This window comes from Rhynchophorus ferrugineus, unplaced genomic scaffold, assembly GCF_030347505.1.
Source record: "Rhynchophorus ferrugineus isolate W39M unplaced genomic scaffold, kcgeb_rfMv2 rfM7, whole genome shotgun sequence".
NCBI classification, from domain to species: domain Eukaryota; kingdom Metazoa; phylum Arthropoda; class Insecta; order Coleoptera; family Curculionidae; genus Rhynchophorus; species Rhynchophorus ferrugineus.
In genome coordinates, this window is record NW_027472586.1 from 3063722 (window position 1) to 3081236 (window position 17515).

Here is a 17515-nt window from a genome sequence, read left to right on the forward strand (position 1 = left end):
ACTGTCCGATGCAGCGTAAAATTCTCTACCACTGCTGAAATTTTCATTAATCTGTCATTATTTCAATTGAAATGATAGCAAAATAAATGAAAATGGCTAAAAATCGCAAATTTTCACGAGTATATATATGGAAAAAGTGCCAATTTTCTTTTAGCTCTCGGATAAAGATGAAACTCTGAAAATCTATGTATTTTGATGTGACAGAAACAAAAATAGATGTTAAATTGATTTAGGATGAGCCGTTTATAATATATTCAACATAAACCGAAGTCTACGTATTTTTTGAAAATACACTTTTCATTGTATAACTTCCAAACTAAAAATTACATAAAAATTGAAATAGTACTGTCCGATGCAGCGTAAAATTCTCTACCACTGCTGAAATTTTCATTAATCTGTCATTATTTCAATCGAAATGATAGCAAAATAACTGAAAATGGCCAAAAATCGCAAATTTTCACGAGTATATATATGGAAAATGTTCCAATTTTCTTTTAGCTCTCCGATAAAGATGAAACTCTGAAAATCTATGTATTTTGATGTAAAAGAAACGAAAATAGATGATAAATTGATTTAAGATGAGCGGTTTATAATATATTCAGCAAAAACAGAAATCTACGTATTTTTTGAAAATACACTTTTCATTGTATACCTTCCAAACTAAAAATTACATAAAAATTGAAATAGTAATATCCGATGCAGAGTAAAATTCTCTACCACTACTGAAATTTTCATTAATCTGCCATTATTTTAATCGAAATGATAGCAAAATAACTGAAAATGGTCAAAAATCGCAAATTTTCACGAGTATATATATATGGAAAAATTGCCAATTTTCTTTTAGCTCTCCGATAAAGATGAAACTCTGAAAATCTATGTATTTTGATGTGAAAGAAATGAAAATAGATGTTAAATTGATTTAGGATGAGCCGATTATAATATATTCAACAAAAACCGAAGTCTGCGTATTTTTTGAAAATACACTTTTCATGGTATAACTTCCAAACTAAGAATTACATAAAAATTGAAATAGTACTGTCCGATGCAGCGTAAAATTATCTATCACTGCTGAAATTTTGATTCATTAATCTGTCATTATTTTAGTGGATATGATAGCAAAATAACTGAAAATGGCCAAAAATCGCAAATTTTCACGAGTATATATATGGAAAAAGTACCAATTTCCTTTTACCTCTCGGATAAAGATGAAACTCTCTTTTGGAGCAAAATAAATGAAAATCTTACTTTGTTTTTAGATTTTACAACTCTGAGGATGGTAAATATAGATAAGAGGGTATACTTCCTTCTTTTAATCAATTTTCCTCACATTTCTCATAATTATAGGTTTCAATAATAGACTAATTTGTGACATTTTGTTGTCATTTAGGATTATAGTAGTAAATCCAGGTATTTGATACAACATTAAAATGATTGTATATGTATGTAATAGTTTCTCTTTCTTAGTATGTTCTAGCCTTCATTTTAATGTTAATATGATATTTTATAAAAAGAAAATATAATTTGCAATAAGAAATATATCTTTGTATCCTCGGAGGACTCGAATGGAAACAATTTAAATCCAACAACATCCAGTAACCCATATTTAGAATCGAAATCTTCGCGATAAATCAAATCGCTCTCCCGCTAATTGAAAACAAAATGCGATCGAGATGCCATTACAGATACCTGCTAATTTTTCAGTACGGGAATAAGTAGCCGCCTAACCGACCTATTAATTATCCCGGGACTCTGCGGATGTCTACTGAATCAAGCTGGTCTTAAGACGATATTATCTCCTTGCACAGACGGACGAACAAAAGAAACCAAATGGCCTATTTGGTTGGCAGAGATATGCAGAAACATAGAAATATAACGAGACACCATGCGATGTTTCGAATCTAATCTAACCTCATTAAGGCAGGAAATAGATGTAGGAGAACGTATTGCGGATCATTTTTATGAATTTTTTAGACAATTAAGAATACATTTAATTTATTTATGTTTTGAGAACATACTGTGCATGAATTTAAGAGTGTATAAACAAATATTCTAAAGTTTTTTGAATCGCACGATGAAAATAACGATTCTTCCTCTTCTTAATTTCCACCACGGTTATTTGACAACCGATTTATATATCGATTTCCGTTAAATGATCTTTTACGAGGTCTAGTACTACGGCTTGATCCACCATGCTCGTTTATCGGATACAAAGACATTTTTTGTAAACATGAGACTCACGCTGAAAGTTTAAAATTTAAATATCCTTGCTGGGTTACTAATAGTTCTATACCTTTATATCCAATATCATTATTGTTAAAGGAAACAAAGAATTCTCCCAAGACTAGAGGAGAACGCTCACTAAAATGCTTATAACTCTGAAATGTTCAGAGTATAGTCTTCAAAAGTATCGATTTAGGATACATGAAAAACAGAATTTTTGAACCCTCTACGCCTATTTCTCCTCTTACAGACATTGTCTTTACAAATGGGATTTATGCTAATTAATATATACGCCTCGTACTTCTATTGTTTTATTTTCGTCCGTATTCGGTAAAGGATTTAGGAGAAGCGATCGAACCTGGTCGGTTTTAATGTAAATCTGGTGGATGTTTTGTAGTACAAGGTCGCCCGCAGTTTAACAAGATGAGTATTACCATAAACAGGACGTATTTTAAAAGATTATATTGATATTCGGAGAAGAACATAATAGGAACGGATATTAGATGTTAATGGTACCACTGAAAGAGATTTTAAGAAGGCAGATGTTGGGTTTTCGTTTTGATATGTAATTCATAAAGCCGACAGGAATATTCAGGAAAAAATCATAAATAATTTAGACAATGTTGCAGCGGATGACTCATCGTGACCATGTAGCTCTTCATTTTAGAGGTAAAAACCAAAAATTGGCTAGACTGTGTTATTCTATCAATATGAACATTTCTATGCATACCTCATAGTATGACTTTGTAACAAAGAGTACAGTTAAATATCAAGCAATGACAAAATGGTTGTTACTGAAAAAAATACAAATGATGAGATTACAGCATCCAAACAAGCTTACCATCCCAAAATGTATCAAAAAAAAACAAGAATAGTGTATTTAACAATACCAAAAAACTTCCTTAAAACGGTTACTAAAATTATTCAAAATTGCTCGTTGGTTAATGTCAATTTCATTATAATGAAAGAAAGCCTATAGGTAACCTAGCAAACTGACTCATTTTATTACTAATTAGTCTTAGTATCAAATGTCATGTTTAAAACTTACAAAATGATAATCTATTTTCATTTCATTATTTATTTGTTACATTATAACTAGTCGTTGTCGATGAATATATAATTTGTCTTATATTGTATATATATACATATATATATATATATATATATATATATATATATATATATATATATATATATATAATAATGTTTATGTACTGTTTATGTGTTAGTTTTATATTTAATACTACACAGGATCAAATGCTTTGATTATTTTATTAAAAATCTAGTAATAATATCATATTAAATAATTTAAATTACCTATTATCACCTACAAATACAACAATTAATGATAATTAAATATATTAAATATCAATAAAAAATATAGCAGTTTAGTGGCAAATAGAATACTAAAGAAGTGTTGATTTATACCTCTGCCTGTGGATATGCTGATTCATTCATACTTTTAATTGGTATTATATATTTAACTTCTAATAGACAGTCAATACACTCCCAGAAAGAAATATTTTCGTGACTAGGCAAGTCTCTGACAGGCATGTGGTCTTCCTTCTATTGTGCTATTTGTTTTAGTTCACTAGATTAGTTTACACAGCTATATTAAAATGATTTGTTGAAGCTGTGACTGTCATTCAGAAAATAATTATCGGTTATAAGACAAAACAATTAAATGCTATTACATATAGTTCTTTTGATTGCTATAATAGTTTTGCTATTTGTGATTTAGATGAATCCCTATTTAGTTATGGATACATTACAAAAGCTACTTTTTGTTCTGGCTTCATGAAATAATTTCGGACAATTGAGTTGTGTTTTTTCTATGCACTTATTCATTGATTAAATATTGTAAGTATATTCTTTAATTCTCAACGTCTATCCATACTGAGCCATTTTATTTTTCATAGTCGGATCAATTTTAGTTTTGATTGAAAGGCACTTATTTATTGCTATTTTTACATCTTCAACGTGGAAATTTCTTACTTTCTGTTACTAACACTCTCGTTTAACTCTTATTCCTTGTGATTAAGATTTTCTGTAGCTGTTCTGATTTAAATGTTCTTATCTAGACTTTTCTGCTCTTAATTCTTCAATGTTTATTCCCTGCGTGCTCTGACTGCCTTTTTTTATTAGCCTTGTTATTTTATTCGCAATTTTTGAAGTACTCTTTCTATCTCTCCATTATTTTATTCATATTTGAAGTTAATCGATTTATTTCTTCAGTCAACAAAATGTACGACATCATGGTTGAATGTTACTTTAATTTTCAAGGAATCCCTGCTGAAAGTATCCCTTCCATCTCTCCATTATTTTTCTTCATTTTTGAAGTTACTAGGCTTGTTGGTTTGGTGGAATATTTAAATGTGGACCTCCTCTTGGAAACCAAATTCAATCATATTTTGTAACGAGTTTTGTACAAGAACCGAGTTCTGGCGAACGGCTGGGACAAGCATCGATTATCCGGCCGTCCTGCCGGTCCCGTCGTGGCCCTCCTCGTTTTGCAGGACGTACACGTCCGCGACCCATTGTTCTGCGAAGATGGCGCGGCATATCAGACATACCACCGTTCGAAAACTCTCGTATTTACCGAAAGCGAAAGCCGATGAATGATTCATGCGCACGATACGAAGGAACACAATGCAATTTAGAGTTGTTTTTATTGCTGCCGCGATAAATTTTCGACGATCGTGGGGTTCTGCCGCGGTCTTCTCCGTCGCAAAAATAACCGGTCGGAATTATTACATTTTTAATCGGCGTCATAAATAAGAACGTGATGAACCAAAGAAATTCGTGTTCTCAACATGGGAAAAGGGTAAACGCAGGCCTTGCAACAAGAGTTATGACGGTAAGACGTTGACATGGGAACGTACACTGTTCAGAATCTACAGTTGGTACTGGTATTCAAATTTTCATTCAAGCTGCAACGTTTATATGTACTCTGGTCATTTTTCTCACTTGTATTGGAAAGAATTAGTACAATATGTTATTTTGGTCATTTATCTCACTTCTTACTAGCGTTCTATTGGTATTACATAGTATAAAAAACACATTTATGATACGGACAGTCATTTGGTTTCTATTTACAGCTCTGTCTAAACTCCCATCTCTTACAGATACCACTAAATATATAATTTCTAGCGCTGGAATTGACTGGCGCTGGTAAGCTACGGTTTTAAAATAACAAAATACTTATTCTATAGTCGATTCAAAGTCTTTTTGCACATACGTCATCAAGATGATTAATGTATAGCCTAAATGTATGTATAGTATAAATGAGGTGTTTTCTTTAGCGAAATAAACAGGAAGTGAATTACGGACATGCCTGGTAGAGTTAACCTCTATCGCTCCCCAATATCTTGGTCTCTTATCGTAGCTGAAGTCAGAATCAGATCCCCATGTAGGGAACAATGTCGTCGGTAGGCGATTTTTTTCCTGGGTCCTCGGAGTCCGATCAAGTAGGTGGCGGAGAGAAGGCGCCACCGCAAAATTCGCGCCGCTCGCCAGATGGCGTGGTCGGAGCGACAGGTCTTGATTTACGGGGCCTTGATTCGAATATATAGATATAGTTAAGGTCGTTGTAAAGTTATTCGGACGAATTGTTAATGGTACAGATACAGATTCGATGGTTTTTGAGATATGGGAGCTGATAGAAGTCGGAAGCAGTTAGTAGGATAGGTGCTCGTGACCTTTTGTGCTTTGATGAATGATTTTTGCTATAGTGTAAGAAATACTTTTATTTTTTGACGCACAAAATGCAAATAACTAGTCATATAAGAACACAATGAGGGCAGATCTACATCAAACACTGTCTGTACGCTAATTACAATCATCAATTATACCAATCGCTCAATAATAATGTTTATACATCACTTAGTTGTTAAGATATACAAGAGAAACTATGTTTTCAGATACACATATTTCTGTTTATGTCTCATAACATTAAAATTACAAATCCTAAAGCAGCTTAACAAGCTTTTTCGTCTGTTTCACCCGTTCTTCACCGAGAAGAAAATTTCTGATATTTTACGATTTTCAATTTTCGTCTTATCATTTACGTTCAACTGGCCACAGATTAATGAAAATTGCAGACGTTATAAAGAGTTGTTTTACGCTGAATCGAACGGTAGTGTGAAATTTCTAGGCACCTTCCATTTTTATGTTATAAATGAAAATTTTATTTTCGAACAATGAGCGGATTTATGTTTGTGTTAATATCTTAAAAATTGTTAATGCCAAACCAATTTAATATAGATTTTCAAATCTTTCGTCCTAAAATACACATATCTTGAAGGTTTTATCTTTATACGAGAGGTGAAAAAATGTAGCACTTTTTCCATACATATAGTCGTTAAAATTTGTAATTTTTTTGTCATTTTCAATTTCTTTGGTGTCATTTCCGTTCAAATAATCACAGGTTAATGAAAAGTACAAGGATTGTAAAACATTTTACGCTGAATGGGTTGGTGATATAATAATTTTTATACCACCTGTAGTTTTTAAGTTATATGATGAAAAACGTATTTTCAAAAAATGAATAAATATTTGTTTATGTGACATATCTTAAAAACTACGTACTATAGAGCATTATAACATGGATTTTCATTTATTTCACCTCAAAATACCTATATTTTCAGAATTTTATCTTAATATGGGAGATAAAACATATTAGCAAATTTTCCATATATATAGTCATGAAAATTTGCGATTTTTTGCCATTTTCAAGTTTTTTGCTGTGACGCCCCTTCAAATAATGGCAGATTACTGAAAATTACAAAGATTATAAAAAAATTATGCTGAATCGGATGGTAGAAGTATAGTAGTAGTGGTTTAATATAATTTTCATTAATTTAGTCCTAGTTTTGAGACTTTATATCGTTCTCCAGAAAAAAACAAAAGTTAAACAGGTTTTAATCGCTCGAATTCTCGTCAGTTACGTCAACCCTGATGGTGAGTACACATCATAGAGTGCAACAGTTGCATGTGCAAGTTATCAACCAAATATTCTGTAGTAATTTCGTACCTCTTCATTGCCTTCACTTGAGGTGCAGGACCTCTTATAAGCCAATAAAATTCTTTCTTCTATGAGCCAAAAGAAGTGTTCTACGTAATTCATCAACGATGTTATAGTGAATATTTTTCCCTGATTTTTTTAATCCAGAATCCAAATTTTACTAGTTCGCAGATAATATAAAAACCAAATGAGGAAGAATTGGATTGAAAATCAAATACTTTAGTTCGTATCACTCCTTAAAATCCTGCTATTGTGTACAGTCATTGTGATGAAACAAGTTGCATACAAAATGCGTAATACAATTAGTCAAGTGCCATTCTAAAGTATACTTATTTATTTAATCAAGAATAGTGCTCTAATATTCATCTTCTGCTTCTCGTTATCATATGAAAAGGACCCTAAGCAGATAGGAAACCAGAAAAATACCTCAAAAGTGTTTGATATTTATTATATATGAACATTTGTGATACAGATTTTTTGTGTTAAAATATATCTATGAATTCAAATAGCAGTACTTTTTAAAAGGACATTACACTATCACCTACAATTTATCGTTGATAAAAAAAAACTACGAAACACCAACGAATTGTTAAGAATGTCAACTCCAATTAATTACAGTAGTATAAAACGGTATTTTCCATATGCATGAGATCATATAGAGCGCATAGACGTCATTACGATAGTTTTTTATTATTATTGTCCCCAGCAGTTAAAATAATCACGTTTAATTTCTGTTGCAGATGATTGTCGAAAGGAAGACGGTACCGTGTGTCAGAATGGTGCTTGCCTAGACAATCAGTGTTACTGTAATGATGGTTACGGTGGTTGCAGCTGCGAAGTCCCAGGTAAGTGTCCTGTAATTACTTAAGAACGTCGACATGACATTTTTTATAATGTCGGGCAGATAACTGCAATCATATATCGAACAAATAGTAAAGTTAGTTCTACTTAAAAAAATACATTATTTTCTGCAATAGATAACATAATCGTTTGACAGTGAAGGGTTCATTCATTTTTCTTTAAAAAACAAAACACCAACAAAGAGGAAATATGGTGTATTTGACAATGTTTCTTCCACAAATGTGACAATGCAAGCTAAATGGCTGGGAATGTGAATGGTGTGGTGATGATCCTGGTACTTTAACAGACAGTTGCAGTCTTGGTTTCAACTCTTCCGGTAATTTCGATATGGAAATGGTCCAGTCCATCCATCATATAAGAACTGTTTATATTGCTGTAAAATAAGCTGAGTTCAAGCAAAATATCTCTTTGTCCGAATTTAAATCTGTGAATCACCGCTGAATGGCGAGAAAATCGACTCATTTCTCAAGTCCATAGTGACTGGTGCTGGTGATTTCCAACCACGTCAAATGAAGATGGTCGAGACTGAAGCATGATGAGCTGGAGCAGAGAGTGTGAAAGCAGAATTGACGTAAACTCAAAATTCGAACCTGCACTGCGAAAAATTTAACCATCTGATGGAGATAATCGTCCAGAAGCGGTCAATTTTGGCCACCAAGAAAGAAATTTTATTTCAACAAGAGAGTGCCTGGCCATAACGTCACATCAGAAACTCAGGGAGCTTAGATCGGCCTGCCCATGGAGAACGATTTTGCTGGTGAATTATTCGCCTCAAGAGGCTGGTGAAAAATGACAATCCGAGTTTTTTTTTGACTACAGAGACAAAGGCTTGTATAAAAGAGGCACAACGGAATTACCTTCAACAAAATAATTGTTATTAATTTATAAAACAATTTAATAGATCGCCAGTTATTAATATCCCGCTACTGTTGCGATTCCAATGATCTAAAAAAAATTATTTTAAAAACATTACACGTTGCAGTAAACGTGCCGAAATATGCCGTACTGATTAACTTTTAGCGACACTTGTGCGGTATCAGCTTCTTTTAAGAAAACGGATTTAAATATCTATAATCCACTTACAAACGCGCTTGTCAATTTAATAATAGGTGAAGGACGCGACCTCTTTACTTTATTAGTCAAACTACTTACACAGTTTCATTGTAAAGACTACAAAAATATAATATTCCGAACACAGGTTTCTATAGCGTTTCTAATACTTTAAAGTACTTAAATAAAGTTTAAATGGTGCGACAAATTAATATATTACCAAAAAGCATCGTAAATTATAACAAAACTTTGACGTACAACAAAATAGCCGATTAAACGCAATGTAGTTACAACGAAACGTTTGAGTCAACGTTATTTTTCACTCTTTCATCACTACTATGACGTAACAGCTTGTTCCTTATCCTTTTTGAAAGGCTCAACTCCACAACGTTCAATAAATATGACTAATTGAGTTGGTAAGATCATATTTCACCTGGAGAATAACCAGGGTAATATAAAACATTTGTATTTTGGCAAATCTCATTCCTTAGATCAAACGGACATTGGAGTCTCACTAATAATCATTGTTATTCTGAATTCTGTAATCATTCTAGCTTCAGTTATTGGATCAATTGACCCAACTGCGAAGTTGATATTACTGAACACTCACTAAGACTGTTTGTAGAATAACAGTTTTGTAAAGTTAATTGTCGACCCATTTTTAGAAAATATTTCCGACTATTTTGTATGAAATTTGAAACAATAAAAACATGTTTTTTTCTCTTAGTTTATTATATAAATAATGAAAAATTATTGCCTCAATCTTCGAACACCATATACAGGATGCCCTCTTTCTTGTTGATACCTACCAAACAATCCAATAAATTGTTGTTAACACGCAAATATATAAAGTTAGAGTAGTGTTAAGCAGTAAAGTTGGACAAGATCAGAAAGAAATTCCTCAATATTTAATAAGTGAAAGGAAAGAAGCAACTCATTTTGTATGTATCAGCGAAATACTTCTTCCAAAATATGGGAAATACTACAGAAGAAGCAAGGAGACAGGAAACTATAATTTAAAACTATACTTTAAAATATAATTACACTAGAAAATTACAAAACTTTGGTTTTTCAAATTTAGTTTACATATTAAATAAAGTTATTATTAGTAATCGTTACCCAAAAAAACGACATATGAAATATCACTAAAATCTCTAAGTTTTAATGAGTAATTAATTTGTCTATGAAAATGAAGAGTTGAAATTACCATGCTTGGTTTGTGCATTGATCCTATTTCAAGAACTAACATACAAAATATGATGAAAAGATAATTAGTGTTTCAAGGGAATCATATAACATAGACTGTTACCAAAGCAATATTTATTTAGTTACTGGATAATTTTTTCTATCTATATCTCAGTATATCTCTTCTGAAATTTGGAAATATCCAAAAGAACTTCCTTGCCACAGAAGCCACCAAACGCGAGAAAACAATAAGGAAACCGTCAATTTATGTACATAAATAACATATTATTTTCTAATTGTCTATATCTAATTTTAATCGAGCTACTTTTGAAATGTCCCCTGTATACAAAAAATCCACTTTATGACAATAAAACGTCCACGTACCTCAAACAGTTTTATCTTAAGTTAAGAGTCTGCGGCTGTAACGAAATAGAACTTTGTTATAGATGGCATCGCTATGAAAGAAGATCTATAAAGCCTACTGTACGTTTCCTCTTGATGGTACCGACGGCATTTTCGAGCTGATACTGTTACACGATATATATTCATGTCAGTAACGTAGATTTTTTGTCGAGTACTTGTTATTCCCATACAGTTCCGCAATATTTGTATGAATTACAATTTTTCGTTGCTTGTTATCATATATGACTCTGAAAATTGCTCAGCTTCCACGACCGGTTTCAGAATCGTCAAACCGTCGTCAGATAGAAGCGGGTTCGACGCACCCACGAGGCAAATTGTTAGAAATAATGGCGCTATACGACGAGAGTAGATCGGAACGATGACATAATCGCTATTTTGGCGTAATAAATGTGCTTTTTTCTTGCAGATTTACCGTAACACCGCCATATGCATAAAAAGTTGCCCAGGCACCATTTAAATGTTTATGATATCATAAAATTACAGGTGTGAATATTAACGGAAACAGTACTAAAATAAATATATTAAAGTTATGCAAATGATTCGTAACAACTGGTTATAAATTTGTGGTGAAATATAATTATTTCAGTCGTTTTATATTTCTGTGAAAATGTTCAGCTTAATGACTTGATGTTGTAAATGAATGTTGGCTTTAACAAAGTCATCTTAATTCTTCAAAAAATGTTACTTAATAAAGAGGAATACTTTTGAGTTGATAGAAGGAACTACTTATGGAGAAGACACTAATCAAGCGTTGTGTCCATTGTATCCGTTTTCTATTCCTTCTCTGTTGTTGAGGTTTACTAGAATATATAATTTTACTTCAGTTTCACTAATTATTACTGCTAAATCATCCCAAAATATTTACTTGTTAATAATCGCATGGTCTTAGCCTAATGTGTGAACTATTTTTATTTAGTTTCATCCGTTTTTTTCATCCTTATCGGTAATATTCTTTCTGAATATATTGAACATTTTATCATTTTGTTGTTCTAGTTTAATTACTCCATCATAGATAACGTTTGATCATTGCTCAATTTATAAGTAGAGCAACTAGAGGAACAAGACAAGACAATATATAATAATAAAACTCAAAATCTTAGGCACGAAATCCAAAAACTAACAGAATATTCAATAAACACCTCTATGGACGGCAATCCAGAAGACTAAGAGGCATTTAACATTTCTATCACCTGTAAGAATAAACATAACGAAAGCAAAGATCTTTGCTGATCATCTAGCTGAAGTTTATACTCCTAATCTATACTCCCAGCAGGCGAATTACATCATAACTAGTAGTGTCAACTTAAAGTCGCAAATTAATAACCAGCCAAATCACACCGGTGACCCCAAGAGAACTAACCAATGATGTAAGAATAAACCTGGATTCTCAAACAACTGCTTAGAAAAACCATAGTAAAAACTGAAAAACAAAACCAAAAAAAACTGAACAACCCACCAGTCTTGAAATTGAACAGTGCCATAGTACCATATGTAAATACTGCTAAATATCTAAAAGTAACACTAGATATCAAATTAAAGAAATATACAAAACAAAACAAACCGGACAAAACAAAATATACGCATCTATGTTGGCTCCATGGAAGAAAATCCAAAGTTCTGTGTAGACTATATTTGCATCGTAACCTGGAAATTCCTGGAATCAACGAAGAAATTAATAGATTAGCGGGGAAACACAAAGCTAGTCTGCACCTCCATGTTTGCAGACTAAAGAGGATTAAACGTTGGAAACACGCGTGAATGCAGGGGTATAAAGAGTAATAAATAAATTCTTGCTGTTGGACTAATGTTGTATATTAGTTCAATAACTTTAATTAAGTTATCTAAACTTTCCAGAACTTTTAATTTACACGGACTGTGAAACTGTTTTGAGGGATATATTTCGAACAATAATACTTTGATCATTTTGAAGAATTGGTAATGTGGATTAGCAAACAAATCATAGCAACTGACAATACCACTGTGTTCTATCTAGAAAGCACATTAATACACAACCTTGGTGTGCAGTTTGTACAATGTGGGGCAAAAGTCCTGTTTAAAAAATTTATTTGGTATTTCCATTTATTTTCGTTATGATTGAAAAATTATATCGATTAAATGGTCACCGCGATTCGCTATGCAACTTTCGGCTTCTTGTTAAGGCATTTTTCATGACATCCTGCAACTTCTGAGGCTGAATTTCTTCAATTTCGTGACGAATATTATCTTTAAAATGTTGAATCGTTTGGAGCTGATTCACATAAACTTTTTATTTCAAAAACTCTTCTGGCTGGCTAAAAATGAGTCCTCGTGAAAAATCGTCATTCAATAATTGAATTGTTGAACGAGCTAGGTGTGCTGTGGCCCCATCTTGCTGAAACCACATGTCCTCTAGTCCTTGCTCATTCATTTCGGGCACAAGAAAATTTCGAATCATGTCTTGATACCGTTCAGCAGTAACAGTAACCGCAACACCTTTGTCGTTTTCACCAAATTATGACCCCCCTAGTGGATGCAATGATGTTTCATAAATTAATTGCGGATTCTGTATTCCCCTAAACCGACTGTTCTATTTATTGGCGTGGCCACTGAGAAAAAAATGGGCTTCATCGCTCATTATCAATTTAGTGTTGCATTACTGTACTCAACTCGTTAATCAGGATCTCCGGGTAGTAATTTTTGGAGTAATTGATTTCTATACGAGAGCATTTTCAAATCAGTTTTCAACATTCGCCTTAAACTGCGTGCCGAGCATCTCCAAATTGATGTTTCTGGAGACTCAGCAACACTATTGCGCACCAGAGCCATATTTTCAGCGTTACGAGACGTCCGTTATCTTTCAGAACGAGGCTTGTCTGCTGTCGTACTGTACTGTGGAAAATTCGCATGTAAACGATAAATTGAGGTTTTGCGAGGCACTGGACTATTAGGATATTTTTGACGCAATTTCCGCTGAGTGGCAATAATGGAACGATTATTTCCAATGAATATTATCACTATTTCGGCTCGTTTTTGCGGCGTATATTTATCCAAAATGAAATTTTGACGTCTACACAACACAACGGTTAAAACGAAACTGAACTAAACATTACATAACCAAGATGGAGCGCAATCAAAGGGACTTTTGCCCCAGTTGTTATATAGTTAAAATTTGCTATCGTTCTCCGAACAGTAAAGCTATTGCATCTAAGATTAGAGGTACTGTTTCTTTGAATGTTCCGCTGCATTTCTCCTTACCATCATGACTTGCTCGAGTGAAATTTTATTGGATCAGCGGGAGCCTGTAAGTAACACCTTGTTACCAAGAACCCTTACAACCATCCAGCGCAGTACCATATAATTTCTAATTACACTTTCCGCAACTTCCTTCTACCTCTCTACTTTGTCATTATAGAATCGATCATCGTGGTCGGCCTGTTAAAGGCAGCGAAATGAAATAACCAACAACCGTTCTGCCATTATATACGTAAAGAAAAAAAGAGTCGTTGAACCCAGAATATGTTATTAGATGTAAGCATTTGTTCACGCTATTTATTTCTTTCGACGGCAATAAAAAAGCTTTATTTTCAATCGTTACGTAAAAACACCCGGTATATGAAATCTCAGTAAAGTATCTTTCTAAAGTTTTAAAAACTAGTTTTCTATGAAAATGAACAATTGAAAGTTGAAACAATGAATACATGTTTTTTCTCTTAGCTTATTATATAAATAATTAAAAATTCTGAGCTCCATTTTCGAACACCTTCTATAGGATGCTCTCTCTTGTTTGATACCTTTCAGATAATACGATTATCTCGTATTATTACTATTACCCTATATATTTTGGCCTGTCTCGAGCTTGAAGAGACAAACAATCTAATAAATTCTTGTTAACATCCAAGTATATAAAGTTAGAATATTGTTAAGCAGCGATAGATGCAACAAAGTTCAACCTTAATACTTAATCAGTGAAAGAGTAGATAGGAAAGAAACAACTTATTTGGAATGTATCAGCGAAATAACTTAAATTGTCTAAGGTTTAATAAGTAGTTAAATTCTCTATAAGAATGAATAGTTGGAATTACGGTGATTGGTTTATCCATTGATCCTATTTCAAGAACTATGAAAATATGATAGAAAGACAATTAATGTTTACTTAAGTTTTTACCAAATAAAACAATATTCATTTAGTTACTAGATAATTTTGTCTATCTGTATCTAAGTTTCGAAATGTCCAAAAGAACCTCATATATTTTCTTGCAAAAGAAGCAACCAACCATTTTAAAACAATAAGGAAACCACCAATTTATGTAATTTTACCTGTTTAAAGAGTAATAACGTTGTTTAGCATCACTTCCTTCGAAACATTCATCAATATTCATGTGATTTGTTACCGATATAATGGAAAGTAACTCAGACAAGACTGCCAATCAGTCAGTCAATCTTCCCATACAGTAGTTTGACAGCAACGTAATTATGTTGTTGTTCTATGTTGTTAATGTATGATCCCATTAGCTCAAAAGAATTTTGTACACAAAGGATACTAAGCAGCAGCCGTAACAAACATCCTTTCTACGTGAAAGCAAATAACACGCTATTGAAAAGGATATATAAATAAGTTTAGGTGCCATAGTAAAAACTGACAGTGAAAAATATTAACTAAGAAACAAATAAAACTTATTATTATCGTCAGTTTTAACACCTGCAAAGAGTAATAAACAACTACATTGTTATTAGTATTTACCTAAGAGCAAGCGTCTATATTTCTTGTCTGCTAGTTCATTCACAATTTATATCGTTTAAATATGAAAGTAGAAGAATATATTAATTTTTTCTTCGTTTAAAATACAGAAAAGCCATTCGACCTGCTCCTCAACTCTTTAAGGAACAGTATTAATATCTTTTCAGTAGCATCACTCCCCAGTCGCTAACAGTAAAATTTGTCTTCAATTATGTTATCACCAGATCAATTTATAAAATCTGCTCTGATATTTTTTAACAGTAACATTGCTCTTGCTCCAGCTGCAGCATTACCGCAAGAACGCATTTTATGCCTCACTTACTCTGCTCCATATGGTGACAATTTATTCTCATAGTGGAAATACCGAGGCAGCGGCAAAGCAGCTCAATTAAAGATACTGTTGCGTCGACCTGCGTTAACATTTTCTCATTTTTCTTCTTCAAGCGCGACAGCGCGATAATCAAATCTATCGAATCAGCAGGTGTCATCGACGACCAACTCCGCGGCCTTAATCATTATTCGTAATTTTACCATAACATCGAAGGATCTCTATTGTTGCGTCACGACGGCGTATAACCGTTGCTAGAAAATGTTGGTATACCGATTAAGAAGTGTAATTATAGCTTTGGAGAAGCCATTAATGGTCTGGCGATGAGATAAATCGAGTAACACCGAAATTGAACGTTTCATAGTTATTTTGAATGATGGTTTTGATGGTGTTAGACAGGATTCCGCTGAATCTACTTGCTAAATTACGGGTTTTAATTAAAATTGCTATACTTCTTCAGCATGTAAGGATTTTAAATTAATTCTGATGACACTGAAAGTTATTTACTTCATTTTGACATCGAGTGTTCTCTCTACTTCATAGATCACCCAAACTACTAATCTCAATACTTCCATATAAATCAATGGAGCCTTCCGTTCTTTTTATATTGTTAGCAAGAATGTTATCCAGAAACTGACCAAGACAGAAACACTGAAAATATTGCTAACATTGTGCATTTTTGCTCGTACAATAACCATTTCTCTTTCGATTATTCTTCAGTTTGATATAACCTTCAAATTCCTCCTCTTCATTGTTGTTTTTATCAACTATATGCAATATTAGAGCCTGTCTACTCTATAACAATCAAAATTACAGTGATACAAGTATTTTATATATGTAAATGTTGTAATTTCCACATTCTTTCATCCATAAGCATTAAATAATATGAACAGTAGCTATTGGAACCACACTGATGATGGTATCATCAATATTAAGGATCTAAAACTTTTGTCCTTAATTTTAATATGTATATTGTCTGCTCTAAATATATATAGTAATCAATATTTTCAATGGGATACTAAATTATCCTGTAAACTCATCAAAATATCTTCGTTAGATGGTCAGATCATTCTGTTTCTTGATTTATATTTAGTTGATTATCTTTAATATCCAAAAAAGAAAATATTGAGCATTAAAAATAACCATTAATATAACAACTTTGTAAACTTACATCTGCCAAATTTTCAGGAAAGTAGTCGAAATGGGAATAAATAAACTTTTAGACAAATTAATCAGTAACATTCTTTTAATACTTTTTTAATAGTCTTCGTGATTGTCTCAACATTTCTCTATGACCTGGTGAAAATCAATTGGCTCGTCTTTTTGAGTATTGGTCATGGTCCTGGTGAAAGGTCATAATGATACGACGAAAATGCCTTCGTTCGCCTTTATTTCTGAGAAACTTCGAAATATAGTATTAAACAATGTGACTGTTGAAGCCAATAGCTTTTATGTTGAAAATCTGTGTTATTTATAACGCTATTAATGCTCCATAATTCACAATATTAAAACAAACATATTTTATATGGCCCTAGTGAAGTTACAGGCCCTAAAGCAGTAAAGGGCATCCTGTAGAATCAATAGTATCCTTACCATGGTCGATAGTACCGTAAAAGGACTTTTTTATGGGGCCTAATGGATTATTCATACGACGAATCCCCATAAAAAGCATGTGTCGCTTGCTTGTACCAATTCAGCGTCAATAAGT

General features: G+C 32.7%; 1 protein-coding gene across 11 annotated transcripts in view; it reads left to right on the top strand.

The window, feature by feature from the left end:
* dpy (fibrillin-like protein dumpy) overlaps positions 1–17515 on the top strand; it is a 254407-nt gene that overhangs the window by 91611 nt on the left and 145281 nt on the right. For all 11 annotated transcript variants that reach the window (XM_076409337.1, XM_076409339.1, XM_076409338.1 and 8 more), the window contains exon 4: positions 7984–8088. In XM_076409337.1, the coding sequence (XP_076265452.1) occupies positions 7984–8088 (105 nt within the window). The remainder of the gene's footprint in view (positions 1–7983; positions 8089–17515) is intronic.